Here is a 24784-nt window from a genome sequence, read left to right as displayed (position 1 = left end):
ATTGCATTTGGTTCTTTGTCAAAAATTAATTGGACGTATTTGTGTGAGTTTATTTCTGAGATCTCTACTCTGTTCCTTTGGTGACTATCTCTTTGCCGATACCAAACTATCTTGAATTCTGTAGCTCTACAGCAAACAGTGATATTGGGAAGAGTGGATTCTTCCCATTTTATTCTTTTGCAAAACTGTCCTGGCTATTCTACAACCTGGTTTTTCTATGTAAATATCAGAATAAGCTTGCTCATGTCTACAAAAACTTCACTGAGATTTTGATAGGAATTGTGTTAAATCTAAAGATAATGTAGGTATAACTGATATCTCTCTTATGGTGCTTCCTTCAATTCATGAGCATGGTATGTCTCCACATTTACCCAGATCTCTTTTCATTTCTTTCATCAGCACTCTGAAATTTTTAGCATACAGATCTTGTATGAGCTTTGTTAAATTTATGTCAAAGCATTTCCTTTTCTTTGAAGAAATTATAAATGGTATTGTGCTTATGATTTGTATGGTCAGTATGTAGAAATATAATTGATTTGTGTATGTTTATCTTATATGCTGCAATCTTAATGAGTTCATTTATTAGTTCTAAGACACCGTTTTGTTGTTTGTTGGGTTTGGTTTGATTTGGTTTTGGTAGTACTGTTGTTGTTGTTCAGTCGCTCAGTCATGTCCGACTCTTTGTGACCCCATGGACTGCAGCACGGCAGGCCTCTCTGTCCCTCACCATCTCCCAAAGTTTGCTCAAGTTCATGTCCATTGCATCAGTGATGCCATCCAACCATCTCATCCTCTGATGCCCTCTTCTTCTGCCCTCAATCTTTCCCAGCATGAGAGACTTTTCCAATGAGTCAGCTGTTCTCATCAGATGACCAAAATACTGGAGTTTCACCTTCAGCATCAGCCCTTCCAATGAGTATGCAAGGTGGATTTCCCTTAAGATTGACTGGTTTCATTTCTTTGCTGTCCAAGAAACTCTCAGGAGTCTTTTCCATCACCATAGTTCAAAGGCATCAATTCTTCAGTGCTCTGCTTGTTTTATGATCCAGCTCTCACAGCTGTTTGTGACACTGGGAAGACTATAGTCTTGACTATACAGACCTTTGTCAACAGAGCAACGTCTCTGCTTTTCAGCACACTGTCTAGGTTTGTGATAGCTTTCCTCTCAAGAAGCAAACGTCTTCTAATTTCATGGCTGCAGTCACCATCCACAGTGATTTTAGAGTCCAAGAAGAGGAAATCTGTCACTACTTCCACCTTCTCCCCCTCTATCTGCCATGAAGTAATGGGACCAGATGCAATGATCTTAGTTTCTTTTTTTAACATTTAGTTTTAAGCTGGCTCTTTCACTCTCCTCCTTCACCCTCATCAAGAGGCTCTTTAGTTATTCTTCTCTTTCTGCCATTATAGTGGTATCATCCACATATCTGAGGTTGTTGATGGTTTTCCTGCCTATATTGATTCCGGCTTATAACTTATTCAGCCTGGCACTTCTCATGATGTGCTCAGCATGTAGATTAAACAAACAGGTGATGGCAGTCAGCCCTGTGGTACTCCTTTCTCAATCTTGAACCAGTCAGTTGTTCTGTGTTCCATCAGGGTTCTAACTGTTGCTTCTTGACCCACATATATCTTTCTCAGGAGACAGTTAAGGCAGTCTGTTATTCCTATCTCTTTAAGAGCTTTCCACAGTTTATTACTACACAGTCAAAAGCTTTGGCATAGTCAGTGAAACAGAGGTAGATGTTTTTCTGGAATTCCCTAGCTTTCTCTATGATCCAGCAAATATTGAATTCGATCTCTAGTTCCTCTTCCTTTTCTAAATCCAGCTTGGACATCTGGAATTTCTTGGTTTGCATAATGCTGAACCCTAGCATGCAACATTTTAAGCATAACCTTACTAGCACGGGAGATGAGTACAACTGTCTGATGGTTAGCACATTCTTTAGTACTACCCTTCTTGGGAACTGGGATGAGAATTGACTTCATCCCATTTGGTAGCATATTCCTTAGTATTTTCTACATAGGTAATTACATTTTCTGCAAATTAAGTTTTATTATTTCTTTCCAACTTGTATGCATTTTGCTTCTTGAATCTTATTGCAGCGTCAAGAACTTCTAGTACTGTATCAAGTAAGAGTGTTGAAGCAGACATTCTTGTCCTCATTCTTTGGAGGGGAGGCATCAGTATTTCACTGTGGGTATGTTGCTAACTCTGGGATTTTTGATGTGGGATAAGGGAGTGGAAGGCACATATGTGGGATAAGGGAGTGGAAGGACCTTGCTGGGTTGATTCCCACTGGTGTGGGTGAATAGCCTGGCTCTCCTTTATATGACTAGGTAAAGAACAGGGCATCCCAAGCTATGCCAACGCTGCTCCTGTAGGCACCTTGAGTGCCTTCGCGTGTCTTGTATGAGATGGGGCTCACCTAGGTGTCCACTGGGCTTACCTTTGGGCAAACAGAGACTTTTTCACTTTGTCTATACTTGTTGGCAGTTCTGGTTACAGGAATCTCCATGCCTAGGCTGAAGTACATGGCCAATAAACGGGAGACCTGGAGAATTCACTGAGAATTCACATTCTCCAAGCTCTTAAGCCCCAGCCAGTCTGCCTTCTTTCAGCTTCTATTGTTCTTTGACTGTTGTCTGTTGAATTATCTCCAGAATTTGGTTGCAGGAGATAAGTTAGGAAAAGTGAATCCACACCATCTTGTTCTGGAACCAGAAGTCTCTGTTTTTCAATTTTTTTTTCATAATTAATAACAGTGAGAAACTAAAACATCAATTTAGTTGTATTTTTGGGATATTTCCATAAGAAATTCATCATTTTCATATTGTAATGAACAGAATTTACATATCTATATATATATAATTGTCAATAGTCTTTAAGGCCTCAGACACAAACGTCATCTCTGATTTTATAAGGTCTCTTTTACAGCTAAAGTCTAACTCTATTATCAAGTAGTTTTATTTAACTCTTAAAATTGCCTTCCTCTACCATCCAGAATTTCAAAATTTAGTGCTGTAAACAGCTGCAGGAGGTGCCAGTTTAAAGTTGGAGTGGAGGTACAAAGTAAAACTGTGCAAACTCTTGTTCACACACCCTGCTCCACACTCACGCCAGAGAGCAGGTGTGAACCCGAGGGGCAGAAGGCCCGCCCCCACCCACATCAGCCCTCAGTGTGGCCCAGGAGTCCGAGTCATTCCTCACCACCCACACCCACATCAGCACGTGCAGAGGACTCCAGTGGGCCACGCCTTTGCAGATGTCTATTTCTCTTCCAAGTGAGCAGACAGAAATGCAATTAAATGGCAGGGAAGGGAATACCTTCTCTAAGAAGCTGATGAACTATGCCGCTACATAGACTGATGTTCCCAACTCAGTGCCCAGATGTGGTGCAGAAAAGAGATGCTCCTTTCTATCCCAGGGGGTCAGGGGGGATATGTTTAACATTTGCATGCCCTATGACAACAAATACACGCAAGTGTGCACCTGTGCACACACACATGTGCGTGCACATCAGCTCTTTTAGGCAGCTGTGAATGAAGACAGCTTCTTTGAACATGCTTCCCTAAGCCCTGACCCCACAGGTCCCCATCTACTCAGGTTTCATGCTAGCATCCAGAGTAGAAAAGGCCCTTCGAGGATGTTCAAGAAGAACCCATCCCCTAAACAAAGATAGGTGCTGGGCCCCCCACATGACACTCCCAGGTCTGAGCTCTCAGAGTCAGCCACGTCAAGGCCACACTATCAGAAACAGCTGGAGTCTCCTTTTCATTTATCTCCTCCATCCTTGGGCCTTAAAGCACAGTTTTGAAGTATTTGTCTAAAACAACAATATAACTCCCTCTGCCAAATTATGATATAGCCCACCACATTAGAAACGTGTCCAAGACAAATCAAGTGGGGGTGACACCTGACTTTACTACCACTCAAATAAAATGAAGGCACTAAGATGTGAGAGACAAATGACACAGAGCACACAGGGGTCAAAAACGCCTTTGTCGTACACACTGACAGTATGTTTACTATTTCCCATCGGTTGCATGTCATAACATTACAATTTGAATGCTTTCAAATATGGAGAGAATTTTCCATTCTGTGAAAATGACCTTGAGATAAAAAAATCTCAGTTTCTCTGTACATCCCACCTCTAGCCAGCTGGAACCTCTACAAAAAGGAGGATTAATAAACTCCAACTTCAAGTTAAATTATGATAGAACTTTTAGAGTCTAAGCTGGGGGTCCTGATAAGGGTAATGAAGCTTAAGAGATATTTTTCTACCCATCCACATCCCTAATATGTTTGTTTTTATGATGTCCTATTTTCAAAGGTATATATTAATTTCTTAGGTAATCAAAAAGGAAAATAAGCTGTTTTCTTTTTAAAAAACACTTATGTTTCTAAAAACTTTGGAGAGGTAGGTGAAGTGAGAAGTTACATATTAGTAAAAGAAGGTTAAAAGCAGCCTCTTTCAGGGCGGCTTCACAATCACGCAGTGAGTTTGCCCGCACAGCCCACCCATCCGCTCACCACGACCTCTACGCCCTGGACTCTTATTGAGGGCGGGGCTCCCTATCCAGGCCTGACAGCCCGCAAGGTGACACCTGAGGACAGGGCAGGCACGCGGGCCCCGCTCCTGCAACGAAGCCACCAGCGCTGTGGACCTGTAGCCTCCTCCTCTGGGGACGGGCTCATCCCATCTGTAAAACGAGACACGGAACTGCGCAAGGATGGTGTGATGGCCTCGCGGACACAGGTCAATCTCAGCCCCTCCCTGTCTTCAGTGAGATTCCAGGTCCACTGGGCTCTCCCCACCTTCTTCCAGGCACCAATCACCACAAGCTTCTGATCTGACCAAAAGGGACACAGTCCAGAGCAAGGGCCCCTTCAAAGGGGCAAAAGTGACCCAGGAGAAAGCCCCCAATGCAGGGAGATGGGGGACCTCCATGTGATGGAGTGGGACTCAGCGAGCAAGACCTTGGCCGGTGATTCTCAGGAGCTGTAAGACACCCGGTTTCTGACCTCAGGGAATCATTGTGAACAGGTAGGGAGACTGAACACCAGTAGAGAGAAGCGGAGTGAGACAGGTGACAAAGGTGGCTAGGCCCACTCAAGCCTGTGAAGTCAGCAGGCCCTTCTCTCGCTGACGGCAGACGGCACCCCGTGGAGCGGCGACAGTGACCCACGCTGTGGCCAGCCCTCAGCTGTGCGGGGCAGCAGGCAGAGCCCTCTGCAGCAGAGAGGGGTCTCGAGCTCAAAGATAAAAGGCAGGCTCTCACCTTGGCACATATACTAAAACTGGGATGACCAGAGGAGATCAGCATGGCCCCTGCACAAGGATGACATGCAAATCTGTGAAGCATTCCATTTCTTTTTAATTAAAAAAAAAAAAAAGATAAAGGGTATGATGATATCCAGGTGACAGAAGCAAGAGGAAACACTGGACCCAGGACAAGCTGACATCAGCACCCCAAGCCTGCAGGTTTGGGCAGACAGGTGTGCTGTGGACACGTGGGCCAGGCTTCTGGAGACCTGGCTGTTGGAGCACCACCTGAAGGTCAGGGGCTGAAGCGGTCTCCTTAGCTCACGGGAGCCACAAAACCTAAAAATGGGAAGAAGGCCTGCAGCTCATGCTACCCTGACTGCACCACCCTGGATACATGAAAACAGCCACGGGAAACCGGGGTATCCAAACGAAATCCATGCAAAATGCCCCCATGAAAGTCAAGCGCGAGATGCTCAAGCACATCCTTATACAGCCATGTTTACAGCAGCATTACTCACAAAAACCTAAAGGGAGAAGCAACCCAACCAGATGAATGAAAGAACACTGTGGGGTCTACACATAGCCCCTCAATATCACTCAGCCTCAGAAAGCAAGAGTGTTCTGATACGTGCTACAATATGGATGAATCTTGAAGACATTACGCTAAAGTGAAATAAGCCAGACACAAAGGACAAACACTGTATGATTTCAGTCATGAGAGGTCAAAGAGACCGAAAGTAGACTGGTGGGTTACCAGGGCTGCAGGAGGCAGGAATGAGTTATTGTTTAATGAGGAGAATTTCAGTTTGGGAAGATGAAAAATTTCTGCAGGTAGTAACAATGGTTGCACAATAATGTGAATGTAATCAACGCCACTGAACTGTGCACTTAAAAATGGTTAAAACGATAAATGTTGTATGTATTTCATCACAATAAAAGTGCATTTTAAAGGTAAAGCACAGAAAAGAGAACACTGGAGGGCAGGTGGCTGGTGCCCGAGCAGCATGGCTTAGATGGCCCAGTGTCACCTGGCAAGCTGTCTGTGCCCCAGGAAGTGGACGGGGCCAGACACCCAGCATCTCGTGGGCCAGAGCCACCACAGACCCCACAGCATTCGCGGGTGGACTGTCCTTGTGTGGGGCCTGAGGCTCTCGGAAGCTCCCTCAATGCTGCTGCTGCTACTGCTGCTAAGTCGCTTCAGTCGTGTCCGACTCTGTGTGACCCCATAGATGGCAGCCCACCAGGCTCCCCCGTCCCTGGGATTCTCCAGGCAAAAACACTGGAGTGGGTTGCCATTGCCTTCTCCAATGCAGGAAAGTGAAAAGTGAAAGTGAAGCTGCTCAGTCATATCCGACCCTTAGCAACCCCATGGACTGCAACCTACCAGGCTCCTCCATCCATGGGATTTTCCAGGCAAGAGTACTGGAGTGGGGTGCCATTGCCTTCTCCAAGCTCCCTCAATGGCCCTCGATAAATGTGAGAAATCCCAAGAATGAACTGGACTGCGCATCTGAACACATGTGATGCTCTCAAGTGAACTAAGACAGGAAGCCACATGAGCAAGCTCCAGGCAGTGCTCATGCACAAAAGCACACCGTCACTGGGGGCAGAGAACACCTCAGTTTCTACTGTAATTGCTCTTTACCTTACTACTATATATCCGTTCATTTATGTATCCATGCGTTGCATTGCCTGTCTGTGATTTATACATTAGTAAGTCTACCTTCGGTACACAGAGACAAATGTTTGCTACTTATAAGGGTGTGAGATCAAAAATGTTTGCAGATTACTGCTCAAATGAACCAGTTACACTAAAAAGAATGTCCATTACGACATTTAAACTTTTCTAAAAAAGCATACATGCTCTTGGTCATTAACCCTTGGCAAATTCTGGGTCCTGGCATGTGTCAGGATAACTCCCTGGTTTCCGACACTTTCTCAAAACCTGAAATAACTAAACAGCTGAAGCCTGATCCATACCCTACACAAGATGAAAGTGGCCCTGGATGCTCATATAGGGTAGCACATTGCCAGCACACAGCCGGTGGCCCTTGGTAGCATCACCTGGGGTCCAGGCCATCTGTCCCACCCCCGAGTTGTACCCCCTCCGAGCCGAGACCTCCCCCTCTGGCTACCATTTCCTCAGAGTGTCATTGAAGAATTTACCAGTACTGCACTGCCAGGGCTGGCTGGCAACTTCCCACACAAATTCATAAAAACCCTGAAAAGTATACAGTGCTAGAGACATGTATGTCTTATCACTAAATATCTCAACTGAAAAAATAAATAAGTAAACACATATTTTCCATTCTACCATGTCTTAATGCTGCACTCAGCAAATGTGGAATTCTCAGATATTCTCAGTGATTCAAATGGCTACAGATGTTTTTACCTGAAACTAGATAAATCAACAGCAAGACACAAAAGGCTGTGGTTTAAGAACCTGGTATTTGCCAGATCCTCCCGTCCACAGGAATGCATTCATTTCCTGTGGCTCCTGTAACAAATCACCAAGACTCAGTGGCCTGAATCAACACCAAAGAGTTATCTTACAGTTCTAGAGGTCAGGAGTCTGACCCGGGTTTCACAGGGACAAAACCAAAGTCCTGGGAGGGCGGGGACAAAACCAAAGTCTTGGGAGGGCTGTGCTCCAGTGGGAGGGTGAGGCAGGCACAGTGCCTTTGCGTTTCCAGCCCCCAGAGGCTACCTACCTCAAGCCGGGGCTCCCCTCTCCATCGTCAAAGCGAACAGCAGCAAGTCGGGTCCTTCAAACACTGCACCTCCCTGCCCTCTCCTTCTGCAGTACCTTTAAGGACTGGTGATGAGACTAAGGGCTCACCTAATAATCGGAAAGACTCTCCACATCCTAAGGTCAGCCAATTAGCAACCTTAATTACATCTGCAACCCACCTTCATTCTCTTGCACCATGTAGCTTAGATTCTGGGGATCAGAATGTATGCATCTCTAAGGGGCTGTTTTTCTACCCACAGGAGTTTATTGTGAAGATACTCGGGTATCCTGAGGAGTAGTCCACTCATCAGATCAGAGATGCTGAGGCCCTGTCACCATGGCACTGCACGGACGTGAGACCTGGCTGCCGCCCAACCTGCCCCGAGAGCAGGGCAGAGCACGTGCAGGGAGGCAGGGCACAGAGCAGGGGACCCTGCTGCACGGGCGAAGAGCAGCGGGGGGGAGTGCTCCCCAGGCCCTGCAGAAAAGGGCTGGGGTGGGGGCTACAAGTGTGGGCTGGTGGCCTCCGCACAGGGGCCAGCGCTGCAGCTCAGCACACTGCTGCACAGAATGCTGGGATTCACCAAGAGGTTCCAAGAGGCGAGACCACAAGAGAGGCGGGGACCAAGCAGGAGTAAGTATTTCAGGAGGAGAAGTCAAGAGCACATGACAAGGAAGTTGAAGGGGGCCAGAGACAGTGGCTGCAGGGAGACAGGCTTTAAGGCAGACTGCTTATTCAGGTGTGGAGGCCAGTGGACCAGGAGACACTGCCAGTGAAAAAGGATTTTATCTCTCACAGTTCCCAAGAGGAGGAGCCATGGGGAAAACACCGGGGAAGTCAAGAGGCAGAGGAGCAAGGGGGAAACACGGCAAGAGCCTTCACTGTGGTTTCTGTGGGAAGGGCAGAGCCAGGCAGGGTAACCAGGCTCAGGAACAACATCACTGGCTCTGGGACGTAGGTCCCCAGCCGTCTGCTACCAGGCTGGTGGCCCTGAGCATGGCGGCCCGATAACAGGGTGTGCAGAGGGACTCCTTTGGTGGTCCAGTGGCTAAGAATGCACCTTGCAATCCACCTGCCAAGGGATGAGGGTTTGATGCCTTGTCAGGGAACTAAGACTCCAAACGCCGCGGAGCAGCTAAAGCCACATGCCGTGATCAGAGCATCGGTGCACTGCCAGGAAAGGTCCCAGAGGAGGCAATGGAGACCCTGTGGGCCAGGAGGCAACGGAGACCCTGTAGGCCAGGGTCAAATAAATCAACAGTTATTCTTAAAAAGGGCGTCTAGGGCGTGGGCTCTGGATTGTTACTTTGCATACGAAAGACACACTCACAGGCCAGTCTCTCGCTCTAGCAACTGGCTGGTCCAGAGGAGTCACCACCCTTAGCGGACGCAAGGCCCCGATGTCAAGGCTTCTGCATACGGTCAATAAAAAGACAAGGATAGCACGGGCCCAAAGAAGAAGGGATGTCACCGCCCACAGTCACTGGGATCAGAGCCAAGAACAACAGACTCGGGGAGCCCCCCTGCCCACAGCACTGTGCGAGAGCTCCTGCAAAGGCACAGAAGAATCGACGAGACAGAGGGGACAGCCGGAAGCAGGGTGCCCCGGGGAGTGTGCACAGAAGCAGAGGACCATCCTGTGGCAGAGCCTGGGCTCGGCCGGGGTGAGGGCCAGAGCACGGGCAAGGGGTGGCCTGCAGAGATGGCAACACAGCAGCCAGACCAACGGAGTGAGCCAGACTGCCCACCCCATTTACAGCAACAGTTTTTCTTTCTTTAAAAAAAAACACTGTAAGTGGAAAATGTTACTATGCCAGGGAATGGTCCCACACATCTGATCTGACTAAAATGTATCACAGCAAAATATAGACAGAAAATAAAAGAACGATAACTGCAGTACTAAAGGTGAGGGCCCAGGTAATCACCAATTAGTCGTGAGAAGCAAGACATATCTACTAAACTACCATGCCCTTTAATACAATACTCTTTCAGAAAGTAGACACATGCCATGGGCACCCTGAGGCTGTTAAATGAAGAGAGAACAAACTGCTTGGATGTGCTTACAGATGGCTTCTTTGCTCAGAAAGACAAAAGCTGAGAGCATCCCAAAAGGACACTGCCTCCCTCCAGGCTCACTCTCCGCCTGCTCTGTCTCTGTGCCTCAGATTCACTCCGAGCTTTCTGAGTAACAGGTTTCCTGAGTGACCGGGCCTGAAGACAACCAGGTCAGAGAGAGTGGATGGATTCTGTGACTGAAATGAAAATGACTTCCCACTTGGCCGAGGGCGAAGAGCGCGGCCTGTCTGCGTGTCTGCTGGAAGAACAGTGGGACTGGGAAGGGGCCGCGCCCTCTGCACACCTGGGACACCCTGCTCTGGCCACTCACTGTCTGGATGGGACCCTGCCTCTGGGCACCACCTGAAGGAGGCTGGCAGGACAGGAAGGCTGGGCAGCTCAGGACAGACCCATGGGCGCATGCCGTGCCCCATCTCCATCTGCAGCTGACCAACGCCACCAAGAGTCCCAAGGTCCCATCTGACAAAGGAAAGAACTTGGAACCCAAACTAAACTCTCCTGAACTTGCTTTTCTTTAGCTGTCAGAGAGGCACACAAAAACACAGGGTGGGACAGAAAAGGCCTGAAAAGTGCCTGCTGACAGCTGGAGCTTCCTCCCATTTCATTAAGCTCTCATGTACTGGAGTCCTTTAGGGACAGAAGTTGCCATCAGAAAAGCACTGATAAGGCAAAGAAGAAACACAGGCAGGGAGGTGGGGCAGTAGGGTGCTCAGGGACCCAGAGGGCTTTGGAAGGGGCAGACTTTGAAGACTCAGCCCACCTTCCTGTCTTAGAACACCCTGGTGTCTTTCAAGGAAAGTCAGTTTCTGAAACAGGGAAATCTAATGCAGAAGAAAAATCAAGGCAGATCCTGAGCTAACTGGATGTTCCTATCCTTCTAAGCTCTGGGATATCAGAAAGGGTCATCAAGTCCTCTTCTTCCTGCAAGCATGTCACTGGAGAAAGCCACACTAGCTGCTCAAGACTTGTTCTCCTTTTGAAAACCAAAGACCTACTGTAATTGTTGCTGTTTTGTTTTGTCTTTTATTTAAGGGTTGATAAGCAAAAATGAGAAATTCAAAGACATCACCAAATAGGTCAACAAATTTAATTCATTTGATGTCTTTTAAAAAAGGGTTTGTTACTACATCCAAGGGACTTATACACTGCCTTTGAATTATTAATCTAAACAAATAATGCCTTAACATCATAGTGTCCCTATAGGGCTTATTCAATGAACTGCATTTCTAAGAAGATATCTGAGCCACCAGGAGCATCCCAAATTTACCAGGAGTCCATGAAGTTAGCAATAGGAATCCACAAGCTACTTTCAGTATTTGAATATGCTTTCAAAAACCGGTCCATTTACTGAGGATAAAACTACACAGACTAAATGATGAAGGTGTTTGTTTTGACTAAAAGTATATCTACTTCAGTGTAAAATATCATTAAGGAAAATTTTTTAAAGAATGTATACATATACATGAAACTGACTACAACATGGTAAATCAACTATACTTCAATTAAAAACAAAAAAGAAAATTTTAACCAAAAGATCTTAGCGACAATGATCATCAGTAGCAGTTGTAACAACTGTAACACTGAAAGAGAAAGTCGCTCAGTCCTGTCCGACTCTTTGCAACCCCATGGACTATACAGTCCATGCAATTCTCCAGGCCAGAATACTGGAGTAGGCAGCCTTTCCCTTCTCCAGGGGATCTTCCCAACCCAGAGATCGAACCCAGGTCTCCCGCGTTGCAGGCAGATTCTTCACCACTGACCTACCTGGGAAGCCCCAACCGTAATGCTGCTGCTGCTGCTAAGTTGCTTCAGTCGTGTCCGACTCTGTGCGACCCCATAGACGGCAGCCCATCAGGCTCTGCCGTCCTTGGGATTCTCCAGGCAAGAATACTGGAGTGGGTTGCCATTTCCTCCTCCAATGCGTCAAAGTGAAAAGTGAAAGTGAAGTCACTCAGTCATGTCCGACTGGTCACGACCCCATGGACTGCAGTCTACCAGGCTCCTCCGCAGCTAACCGTGTCAAACCCTGGCCCGCCTGTCCGGCCTTGGCTCTGCCTTTTCATGCAGTGTCTCACTTACTCCCCACTGCAGACCAGCAGCCACTGTCTGCCCTCTTGTTTAAAGCAGGAGACTGGGCCAGAGAGAGATGCACCTGCCCAGCATTTTACTGCTAGCAAGGGAATCACCTCATTAAGGGTGCTTCAGTTGCCTCTGATTGAATTTAAATGGGCAAAGGAATTCATTACTACTTAATGAAAATAGTTTGCTGGGCAAAGTATTTCAACATACATTATCCCCAGTGGAAGAATAACCAGAGAGTATATTGGGGGGCAATGTGTACTAACTGTGCCCTGGGAAAATCCAAAATAAGTAAACATAGAAAGCCAAGCTAAGTGTATTCTAAAAACCCAAAGACCAAAATAGCTTCTCCATTTTCCTGTAAAGTCTCAGTGCACTATATATAGCAAGGTAAGTCTTGAGCAAATCAGGACTTTGGGCTCCCTCCTTATGGAAATTCAGCAAGAAGCTGGACCACCCCACTGTGAAGGGAGGGACTCTGGCAGACACACAGGTCCCCTGAATCTTCCCAAGTCAAGGAATCCGGAAATGTGAATAGGTTTTGTCTTTAAAATGTCCCCCAGGGCTTCCCTGGTAGTCAGTGGTTAAAGAATCCACCTGCCAATGCAGAAGACACAGGTTCGATCCCTGATTCAGGAAGATCGTACAACCACAGAGCAACTAAGCACCACAACTACCGAGCCTGTGCTCTAAAACCCAGGAGCCACAACTGCTGAAGCCCACATGCCTTACAGCCCGCGACCTGCACCAAAGAGAAGCCACTGCAGTAAGAAGCCCACACACTACAACTAACACGTAGCCCTGGCTCTCCACAACTGGAGAAAGGCTGTGAAAGCAATGAAGACCCAGAAGAGCCAAAAGTAAAATAAATAAAGAAAATTATTTTTAAAAATGTCTTCCAAAAGTGCTTTTCAATGAGGGCCTGACTGGTCTTGAGGACAGGGTGGTTCTTAATGGTGTTGACTATCCAGAGGCAAGAGCATCACATAACATACAACACCCTGGCCCAGGAACACCAAGTCCTAGGAAGACTGGCAGTCATTGTGATAATGGAATATTTGCAAACACACCCCACAAATGAGATACCCGACTCCTTCCAGAAAGGATAAAAACTGCAGAATAGATAATCACAAAAATGAAAGACCATCAGATAAGGATCCAGCTAGGCCACAGCACAACAAAACAGAACAGACATATTGGGCATCTAAAGCCACTCAGTTCAGCTCAGTTGTTCAGTCATGTCTGACTCTTTATGACCCCATGGACTACAGCACGCCATGCCTCCCTGTCCATCACCAACTCCTGGAACTTACTCAAACTCATATCCACTGAGTCAGTGATGCCATCCAACCATCTCATCCTCTGTTGTCCCCTTCCCCTTCCACCCTCAATCATTCCCAGCATCAGGTCTCTTCAAATGAGTCAGTTCTTCGCATCTGGTGGCCAAAGTATTGGAGTTTCAGCTTCAGCATCAGTCCTTCCAATGAATATTCAGGACTGATTTCCTTTAGGATGGACTGGTTGGATCACCTTGCTGTCCAGGGGACTCTCAAGAGTCTTCTCCAACACCACAGTTGAAAAGCATTAATTCTTCGGTGATCAGCTTTCTTTATAGTTCAGCTCTCACATCCATACTGAAAGCTATCAAAGAATTGTATTAAAAATAATAAGACCACTAATCAAATTTTAAAATGGAGAAAAAAATACATGAATAGACATGTTTCTCAAAGATATACAAATAGCGATAGATATATGAAAAGTTGCTTGACATCACTAATCATCAGGGAAATGCAAATTAAAACCACTATGAGATTATCACACCTGTTAGAATGGCTATTATCAAAAAAGACAAAAAGTGATAACAAATGGTGAGGATGAAGACAAAAAGGAAACTTTGTACAACATGGTTGGAGTGTAAATTGGTACAGCCACTGTGGAAAACAGTATGGAAGTTCCTCAAAATATTAAAGATAGAATTACCACATGAACTAACAATTCCACTTCAGGTAATATTAACAAAGGGGATGAAAACACTATGTCAAAGAAATTTCTGCACCCTTATGCTCATACCCTTACCTTGATGCTTTTGAACTGTGGTGCTGTAGAAGACTCTTGTGAGTCCCTTGGACTGCAAGGAGACCAAACCTGTCAATCCTAAAAGAAATCAACCCTAAATATTCATTGGAAGGATTGATGCTTAAGGTGAAGCTGACTCATTGGAAAAGACCATGATGCTGAGAAAGACTGAAGGCAGGAGAAAAAGGGGATGACAGAGGAGGAGGGATAGTTGGATGGCATCACCAACTCAATGGATATGAGTTTGAGCAAACTCTGGGAGATGGTGAAGGACAGTGAAACCTGGGGTGCTGCAGGTCATGAAGTTGCAAAGAGTAGGACATGATTGAGTGACTGAACAACAACAACAACAACAAATGTTCACAGCAGCATTATTTACAATTGCCAAAATATGAAAATAACCTATGTCCACTGACCAATGAATGGACAAAGAAGAAGTGGTACATATACACAATGGAATACTACTCAGTCATAAAAATATGAAATCCTGCCATTTGCAATAACAAAAATGGATCATGAGGGTATTATGCTAAATGAAATGTCAGACAAAGAAATACAAACACTATATGAACTCACATGTGGAATCTGAAAAAAAAAAAAAATCTCATAGTAAGAGAGATCAGATTAGTGGTTACCAGAGGTGTGGGTCGGGGAAATGGATTAAGGTGATCAAAGTTTCCAGTTATGAGAAAAATAAGTACTGGGAATATAGTGCTAACATGATGACTACAGTTAGCACTGCTGTAAGGCATATTTGAAAGCTGCTCAGAGAGTAAATTCTAAGAGTTCTCAACACAGGGAAAAAAAATTCTTTTTTGCTTTTTTTTGTATCTATATGAGATGATGGATGCAGTCACAAAGAGTCGGACACAGCTGAGCAACTGAAATGAAGTGAACTAGGATGATGGATACTAACTAAACCTATTATGGTAATTATTTCACAATATATGTAAATCAAATTATGCTATACACCTTAAACTTACACAGTGCTGTATTTCAATTATATCTCAATTTATAACAAGTCCTCTTTGGATGGAGAAGTGTGGTTTAAGACTGAGCTTCTAGACAGAATAAGAAAGAACTACAATCCTGCAGACTCCAGAACAAAAACCACAATCAGAGATAGTTAAACAAAACGAAAAGGCAAATGATTATGTTCCAAATGAAGAAAGCAGATAAAACTCCCCCCCCCAAAAAACTAATAAAGTGGAGCCAGGAAATCTTCCAGAAAAAGAATTCAGAATAATGATAGTGAAAATGATCCAGGATCTCAGAAAAAAAATGGAGAAGATGTAAGAAATGTTTACCAAAGACCTGGAAGAACTACAGAACAAAGATGAGCAATACACTAAAGGAATCAATAACAGATTTACTGAGGCAGAAGAATGTATAAATGACCTGGAGGACAGAATGGTGGAAATCACTGCCACAGAACAGAATATAGAAAAAAGAATGGAAAGAAATGAAAACAGCCTGAGAGACCTCTAGACAACATTAAAAGCACAACATTCACATTATAGGGGTCCCAGAAGGAGGCGAGAGAGAGAGAGGACCTGAGAAAATATGTGAAGAGATAATAGCTGAAAACTTCCCAAACATGGGAAAAGAAATAGTCAACCAAGTCCAGGAAGCACAGAGAGTCCCAGGCAGGATAAACCCAAGGAGGAACACACCAAGACACATAATAATCAAACTGACAAAAATTAAAGACAAAGATAAAATATTAAAAGCAGCAAGGGAAAAACAACAAATAACATACAAGGGAACTCCCATCAGGCTATCAGCTCATTTCTCAACAGAAAACCCTACAAGCCAGAGTTTCTCAACAGAAACTCTACAAGCCAGAAGGGAATATTTAAAGTTATGAAAAGGAAGAAACTACAACCAAGAATACTCTACCCAGCAAGACTCTCATTCAGATTTGATGGAGAAATCAAAGCTTTCCCGACTAGCAGAAGTTAAGAGAATTCAGTACCACCAAACCAGCATTACAACAAATGCTAAAGGAACTTCGCTAGGCAGGAGGCACAAGGGAAGGAAAAGACCTGCAGAAAATAAACCCCAAACAACTAAGAAAATGGTAATAGGATCATACATATCAATAAGTACTTTAAAATGGATTAAGTGCATCAACCAAAAAACACAGACTGGCTGGGTGGATGAAAACATGTGCGTGTGTGCACTTCCACTTACCACATCACTCTGCTTGACCCCTCCTCCAAATTGTATGTAATTATTTTATATTGTTAAGTTAATCATATTCCCATTATGGCTTGCAATTGTAATTATCTTCTACTTTTTGTCTGGCTATTGATTGTGAACACTGATAAATATCTTTTACTATTGTGATTATGTAACTATTACTCACATAATACCATTTTATCATGATTGGTCAACAGAAAAATAATAGAACTGCATACCATCAAAACTAGGATCTAATAGAAAAACCTGTAATCCCTTTTTAAAATCCAGATGCATATCAGAATTATCTTGAAGTTTTTTGAAAAATACAAATGCTCAAGCATTGCTTTTTTCTCGAGTCCAGATATTTCCAGTGAGCAGTCATGCTTAAAAACAACTAGATTATATGATGATCTTCTACTTTTATCTAGCTTGTTTCACTTTTTATATTTCATATTCAGTGCTCTTATTCATTTAGTTCATGTTCTCTGATTTCTCCATCTCTTCTTTTTTTTTTTTGATGTTCTTTCTCAAGACTTTATCAAGTGTAGTAGAAAAGCTTTTGTATACATATATATAAATGTGTATAATATATATATTTTACAAAACATATGGATTTTTGTCTAACTAAAAAAATTATGACATTTTGATTCGATTTGTTTGACTTAGTATGAATAGAATGCTAGATTTCTAATTAAAAAATAGATATGGAAGAAGCAACAAAGGTTTACCGTATAGCATAGAGAACTAAAGTCAATATTTTGATGGAAAATAATTTCAAAAATAACATGTATATTTGTATAACTAAATTACCTTATTGTGCACCCAAAACATTGTAAGTCAACTATACTTCAATAAAAATATTTTTATATTTTTCATATATAAAAATTTTTTATTTTTTTAATATAAAAAATATAAATATATTTTTTAAACTTAATTTAATAGCTTTGTGCTGATGTTAATTTCTTAGTTTTGACCACTGTAACACAGCTAAGTAAAACATTAAAATGACAGGAATGTTGGTTAAGGATATACTGCTTTTGCAACTTGTCTATAAAGTCTAATAAAAGTATTTCAAAATAAAAAGTTTATAAACATTTTAGAAAGCCAATTAGTTCCCAATGGAAATGTGAGTGATCCAAATCAAACATCTCTCTCTATGAGCTGTGCCACTGGGAAACCAGATAGTAGATGAAGGGAAGTATCTTTTTATGAAAGTATTATGAATAATATATAATAAATGAAAGAATTAGGCCCACCATCATTTCATAGCCTCCAGCAAATTAATGGAGGTAGTCAATGATCACCATGGCTGCTGACATCACAAAAAGACGGACCAAGGAACTCTATGTCCCTTACGAGGGAAGTGCACCACCTCTAGGTGCAGGTTTGATCGCTCCTCCTCGAAAATCAAAACTGATGAAACTCTGATGAAGCATCAAGACCCACCTACCCCCTCACAAGAATACAGTGGAAAGGAGTGGGTTACCTGATCCACAGAAATCAGCAATATTCAAGCTATGGGAAGCCCTCCAGGATAAATAACACAGGTTGCAAGGGGAAGAAGAGAGAGAGAACGGGACTTACAAGTAAAGGAGATCTCAGAGACAGATCAGCCAATTGCAATGAGACCTGACTGAAACATACAAATTGAAAAAAAGAAATATGGCATTTATGAGACAAGTGGAAATGTGAACACTGGTTTGGTATTTAATAATATTAAGGAATTAAAATTAATTATTTAGGTGTGATAGTTTTGGTTTTTTTTTTAAAGTTCTAGCTTTTCTAAAAATAAATGCTGAAATATTACGAAGAAACGTCCTGAAGTCTGGAGTGTGCTTCAATATAAAAGGGGGAAGGGAGTGAGTGGGATACAGATAAACAGTGCTGTCATGAGGTGCTAACTATTAAACTAGGTGATGGAGACACAAAGGTTCCTTATCTATGTACTGCTCTATATCTGTGTGAATAGAATGCAAATGGAAATCAATAACAAAAAAAATTGGGGAAGTCACCAATATGTGGAAATTAAAACACTCCTAAATAAAATGGGTCAAAGAAGAAACCATCAGGGAAATTAGAAAATACTTTGAGATGAACTAAATTTTAAAGTCTTTTTTCCTTTTTAAATGAAGCATACTGCTCTTGGGGGTGGAGATGGCGAATACAAGAAAACTATGAACTGAGAGTCACAGCAGGATGAGTCTGGACTCAGGCTATGGCTCTGCCGTCTCCCAGCAGGCAGCCCTAAGGCAGCTATCAAGCCCTGAAGCTCAGTTTCCTCACCTGTGAAATGAAGGTGTGAAAACAGGACCATCAGGAGGTTACGGGGGAACCGCACACTAAAGCACTTGGCTCACATTAACAAGTATAAAAAGGACCTTCCCTTGAACAGGACTATCCCCAGAGGGCAAACAAGTTTCTAGGGAAAGAGCGGTTCTTTTTCTATAATTGGACCACATTTATGATAAAAAGTATCAAAAGAAAAATTATTTCCAAAAACCACATGAATGGCAATGTCCAAATATTCCTCAAGAGTCCCCCCACCTAGCACACCAGACAGATGTCCCTGTGGCAAGAAGACATGTTGTTCTGGTGCACCCCTGTCCCCCGGGGCCTTGTACTGGTATCCCTGCTTCTTCAGATATTTTCTTCCAAATAAGACAAAGGTGCTGTGCTTCCCAGGGGCAAAACGTTTCTGCTGTTGGTGAGGAAGAGGCTGGACTCTCCAGGAAAGGCAGGAAAGGAAGTTCGAGACAAGATAAATGGACAGAAACAATGGGGAAACTCTGTCGGGCCCCTTTCAGGATCTTCTGACAAAAGAAGCCGTGAAGCCCAGGGTAAGCAGGCTGAACAGGTGCCCCTGGTGAGCTGGGAAAGCCAAGTGAGAGTCAAAGGAAAGGGACGGACACCAGTTAAATTCCAAGAGAAGCATGAGGGCATGCCCTGACTGTTTTCCCAAAAGATGATGGCAAGACACCAAAGGGCCAGAGCCCCAGAAGCTCAAAACCTTCAGGGAAAAGTCACCACGGGCTAATTCAGGCAGAAATGCTGCTGCTGCCGTCATCCTGGAGGCAGACACCAAAAGGTGCCCAGGTTTGAGTCATCACAAAGCGGAGAGAAGCAAAAGGGAAAACGTTACCCAAGAACGCAGGCAAGGCTGGGCGGAAGGTGGGGGCCACAGGACAAGGTGCCAGCTCCTCCAGGTCCACAGGATCAGGGGCATGAGGGGTGTGTGGACCTAGGCCAGGACTCACTGACACGCTAGAAACGGGGTGCAGGTGAGGCAGGGGCTTGTGCAGAGTTTGGGCCAGGCAGGGCCTCGTCCGCACGCCCAGAACCCCGTCTCAGCCTGCGCCCTGATGAGGCTCACTGGGTTCCAGCGGCAGGGGCGAGGTTTGCTCCTTTTAACCGGCAACCTCCTCGCTCAGTCTGAACAGGCAGGTAAGCGCTGGAACCCTGGGCTTCCACTCATCCCCTCTCTCTGGCAAATGCCCTCTCAGGAACATTTCTTCTCCTGTGTCCCCCGGCCCCTCCTCTGATCACAGGCTCTGCCTTCCCTCCACGAGAACCCCCCAACATACTCCCAGCCCCTCCTCTGATCACAGGCTTTGCCTTCCCTCCATTAGAACCCCCCACATCTCCCCAGCCCCTCCTCTGATAACAGGCTCTGCCTTCCCTCCACAAGAATTCCCCACATCCCCCCACCCCGCCGCCCCTCCTCTGATCGCAGGCTCTGCCTTCCCTCCACGAGAACCCCCCACATCCCCCCAGCCCCTCCTCTGATCACAGGCTCTGCCTTCCCTCCACGAGAAACCCCCACATCCCCCCGGCCCCTCCTCTGATCACAGGCTCTGCCTTCCCTCCACGAGAAACCCCCACATCCCCCCGGCCCCTCCTCTGATCACAGGCTCTGCCTTCCCTCCACGAGAACCCCCGCCCTCCTCCTGGCTGGCTCTTGGCCCCATCCCTGCCCCCCACCCCCCCATCAGCCCCACCAGCCTTGTGCCCTGTGGTCACTTGCTGCCCCTTCCCCAGCCCTGGGGGCATCAGGCCTGTCCCCACGGGAGGCTCACTCAGGCCTGCAGGCTAAAGCGCAGTCCAAGCCCTACAGCATGAGAAACCTGAGGCCACGTCCAGAGCGAACGGGGATGGGACTGTCACCTCCTTCTTTCCACCTATGCCCAGAAGGAGATGGCTTTGCCAGCCAGCCATCACCCTCACAGGAAGGCCTGTGTGACCAAAAATGACTTCAGTGCCTGCCCCATCCTACGTTGCCTGGCCTTCCCAGGGCCAAGGCCACAGGCAAGAATGGAGCTCCAAGCACCAGCCTCTGTGCTCTGTCCCGCTGCCGTGGCTCAGGAGAGTTTTCCCAAACACAGCCTGAGATCCAGATGATGCCACGGGCTCAGGCCAAGGAGACAGAGGACCTCTGCACAAGTCTGTGTGTGCAAACCCAGGCATGCTGTGGCCACCAGTTCTTCCACCTCCAGGGGCTCAGCAGCTCAGGGTCGGGGAGTGGTAGGGCAGGACCCAGGAACCCGCACTTCCAGCAAGCCTGACACAGGGTTCCCACAGAGAAGGCACCCAAGGGCTCCATAATGGGGACGTGTGTGTGTTCTCAGTCATTTCTGACTCTCTGCGAGCCTTTGGACTGTAGCCCGCCAGGCTCCTCTGTCCATGGGATTATCCAGGCAAGAATACTGGAGTGGGTTCCCATTCCCTTCTCCAGAGCATCTTCCCAATCAGGGGACTGAACCTGCGTCTCCTGCATAGCAGGTATTCTCTTTACCACTGAGCCATCAAAGAAGACCCTGACATGGGGACACACCACATAAATAATGGTACAAATAACTAATTCACTGCACACTGCAGTCAGGACACATGGGGCATCCCAGGGAAGCCACCGTCCAGAGACAGTGGCAGGCCTCCCCAACTCAAGTCTGCTCTTGCTGCACGGACACCGTTTACAGAAGGCCCACTCCAGGTCCACCAAAGCAATGACATGACACAGGACAGATCCCAGGTGCACACCGCATCAGGTCACTGTCCCTGTGGATACCAAAGACCCTGAACAAACTCCGGCCTGATGGTGGGGAGGACGGGGAGGCTCAGACGTACAATGACTCACAGCCCAGGACTGAAAACAGCCATCCCAGACTTTTGGGCCTGAAGGAGTTTCTCCCACAGACGGCCTCCTCTCTGCGCACAGCTGACACCATCTCACACCCAGAGAACCTCCCCAGGAAGAAGGCCCATTCTCTCCCCAGAAAGCATTCAAGGAATTTAACTCGGGAGCTGGGAGGCGCTGGGGCCTGAAAGCACCATTGTCCCGGAGGCCTCCCCACTACCCCTACCAAGGACCATACTCAGCTTTTGAGAACCCAGGTCAGGGAAAGAGAACGTGGACAGGCGGGTCCATGGGGAAGGGGAAGGGTTCAGAATTCCAGGAAGCCTTTTGAGGTCACGGAGACCAGAGATCGCTCTGGGATTCCACTAGGAGGGGAATGCGGGAGGTCATGGGCATGTTGGGGGTGACGGTAGTTATAAGGGTCAATTGACTTTGTCAGCTGAAAATAAACGGTTTCCTGAGGCCTAAGTATTTCTGGCTACAGGAGTAGCAGCTGAGGAAGAACAGGAAGTGGTACGCATGTAAAGACAGAACCTGGGGCCCCACCAGGTCTCGCAGAGTATACTGAAGTACACAGAGCACACAGCAGGCTGGCATGGAGGGCCTCTGGGTTAGGGTGCCCCCTCCCTCCTCAGCTGCAGTGGGAACAGGAGCCAGGAAATCCCACAGCCCTGCCCATCTCATCACGCTTGCTGACTCGCCAACGGGCACCCCTGACAGCAAGCAGGCAGCATCACTCAAACGTGGGCCGTGACAGAAGCATCACCTCTGTGCTTATTAAATACTCAGACCCCCAGGCCCAGACCCAGATGAGTCAGTCAGATGTGTTTGGATGGAGCCTGAGAATTGTTGCTTTGTTCAGTTTTTTAATTCCCACTGTTAAACTGTTATTTTTAATAAGCTTCTCAGGCCATCCTTATATAACTTTAAAAAACATAAGCACCAGAAAACTGTAAAAGTTATGAAGTTGGGAAGACCTGGGTCAAACTTTAGTAGTACTACATAGAAATGTGTGGAAGTTACTTAACTTCTCTGAACTCCTGTTCACTCATTTGTAAAACAAGGGTAATTTGTAAAACAACAATCAATGTTGCCGGGAGGGTCAGAGTTACTCAAAGGCATTCTTAGAAGCTAACCTAAGAGGCAGGAATAACCGGGAGAGTACAAGGGGCTTCCTGGAGGCTGACCAAGCCTAACGGCCTTCACCTCCGAGGTCCCAACCAGCCAGGACACCAAGGCTCGAGCAAAGGGAGCAGCAGGGAAACAGTGGCTCAGCTCTGGACAGGGAGCAAGGTCATCTGCCTTCCAGAAGGGTGTGGCCGTGAGGTGGGCTCTAACACCAGACACAGCTCCGAGATGGGTCTGCGGCCAAGGGGCTCTCAGGGTTTGGGAGTGTAGGGAGAGAAGAGACTGCAGCGTCCCAGACAGGTCTCTCCTGAGGGTCCAAAACTTTAGGGAGGTGCAGGGAGAGAGAAGGAGCAGGAACCCAGAGGAGTACACTCCCTGGGGCTAACTGCGCACAAGGCTCGAAAAGGTCGTCAAGGTCTCAGTCTTTCCATCTGGAAACGGGTTAATTTTTTAAAACTATGCAGTCAGCTCCGCGGGATGGCACCCGGCTGGGTGGCCGGCTCCCAGCTCACAAAGGGAATGGGCCCCGCTGCCCTTTTATCTGATGTGTGCCTGGTATGTCAGAACTTGGTGGCAGTTTTACTCTGTTGTCCCGAGAGGAGATGTTACCTGAGACCGAGCTTTACATTCCTGTGTAGGTTGCTTAAGTCGTTCAACACTCTGGCCCTCGGAGCCTGGACAAGATTGGGGCTGGGACTTGAAGCTGGGGCGCCAGGCAATTTCTCTACTTTTTACTAAGAAAGCAGGAGCCGCGGGAGACGAGGGCGCCCGGAGGCCGCGGGATGCCAGCCCGGTGATCGCTAGGCTCAGACGCGACGTCTGAGGGACACTCAGGGACTGCGGACCCCCACGCCCGGACCTCTTCGAGGGCTTCCAGGTCTCCGCGCCCCGGGCCGCAGGGTCCCCGCGTGGGCCGCAGCCCCCTGAGGCTCGACCCTCCGCCCGCCCGGAGTGAAGCGGCCGTCCGCGGTCTCACGCGCCGCGCCGCGCGCTCGGCTCACCTGCTGAAGACGAGGCATCCCAGGTGGTTGATCTCGTGGTCAGAGCGGTGGCGGCTGTAGTCCTCCCACAGGTCCTTGAAGGCCGTGACCGCCAGGATGAAGAGCACAGGCGCCAGCGCCAGGCCGGGCTGGAAGGCGTTCACCGCGGGCACGAAGTTGAGCAGCGCGATGAACACGAAGTACACGTTGGCCAGACGGTGGAACTGCTCGAACAGGTTCTTGGGCAGGAAGGACAGCAGAGTGTACTTGGTGGTCTTGAGCCTGTTGTCCGCCAGGTGCTGGGTTCCCCCGCGCAGCCGGCGCCGCGGCGCCCCCTTGCCCGCCGGCTCCTCGGCGCCCGGCGGCGGCTGCAGGTTGGAGCGCACGGTGCGCATCCGGCCCTCCCGGCGCCGCCGCCGTCCCGGGGGCCCGGGCTCCTCGGCCGCCGCCGCCGGCTCCCGCTCCATGGCCGCGTGTCGCCGCGCCCGGCTGCTCCGTCGCTCGCACCCGCCCGCGCCAGCCTCCTAGGTGATCATCGCCGGCGGCCCGGGCGCGGCGGCGCGGACTCCCCGCCTGCGGGACGCACGAGAGCGCGGTCAGCGGCCGCCCCGCCCCGCCCTGCCCGCCCGCCGCCCGGGCCCCGCGCCCTCGCGCCCGCGCGCCCGCCTCGGCCTTTCCTCCCGGACACTCCCGGCCCCGCCCCGAGCCCCGCCTGGGACCCCGCGGAGAGCGGGAAACCAAAAGCCGAGGCCAAGGTGGAAACTTCGGAGCGGCTTAGTTTCATTTCCCGGAAGCATCAGTGCGGGCCCCGGACTCGGCAAGCACACCCGCCCCCGGAGGAGACGGGAGACGGCGTGGTGTGGGAGGCACCGCGGCCCCCCGGGAATGGGTCTGGGGGACCCGGCTGGCACCGCCTCCTGGAACCAGGTAGAATCACAAGGCACATGGGCCAGAGCATACCGATGCTCCGAGTTTTAAAGCTCATTTACCGAGGACATCTGTCCCCGGGACCCCGAGAGGATTCTTCTTTGCCTGGACAACTCGGTACCCTGCCCTTTTACACTAACCTCTTGGGTGAACTAGACTGAACTTTCATGACCATCGCTGCCTTTCCTTACTTCCCTAAATAGG

At 47.4% G+C, this 24784-nt stretch overlaps 1 protein-coding gene and 1 non-coding gene across 3 annotated transcripts in view; one reads left to right on the top strand and one right to left on the bottom strand.

Annotated features, from left to right (window-relative positions):
- The window catches only part of ATP10A (ATPase phospholipid transporting 10A (putative)), a 183250-nt gene extending 159013 nt beyond the window's left edge, over positions 1 to 24237 (bottom strand). Inside the window, exon 1 of one of the 2 annotated variants that reach the window (XM_045163832.1) lies at positions 23675 to 24237. In XM_045163832.1, coding sequence (XP_045019767.1) covers positions 23675 to 24120 — 446 coding nt within the window. In that variant the 5' untranslated portion in view covers positions 24121 to 24237. The remainder of the gene's footprint in view (positions 1 to 23674) is intronic. The other variant, XM_045163831.1, reaches the window with a different exon arrangement.
- On the top strand, positions 5276 to 5378 carry LOC112581066. The gene has a single exon (XR_003105504.2). It is a non-coding gene; the product is annotated as a U6 spliceosomal RNA (small nuclear RNA).
- Positions 24238 to 24784: the final 547 nt, after the last annotated feature.

This window comes from Bubalus bubalis, chromosome 20 (assembly GCF_019923935.1).
Source record: "Bubalus bubalis isolate 160015118507 breed Murrah chromosome 20, NDDB_SH_1, whole genome shotgun sequence".
Classification (NCBI taxonomy): Eukaryota; Metazoa; Chordata; class Mammalia; order Artiodactyla; family Bovidae; genus Bubalus; species Bubalus bubalis.
This window is presented reverse-complemented; position numbering and strand designations above follow the sequence as displayed.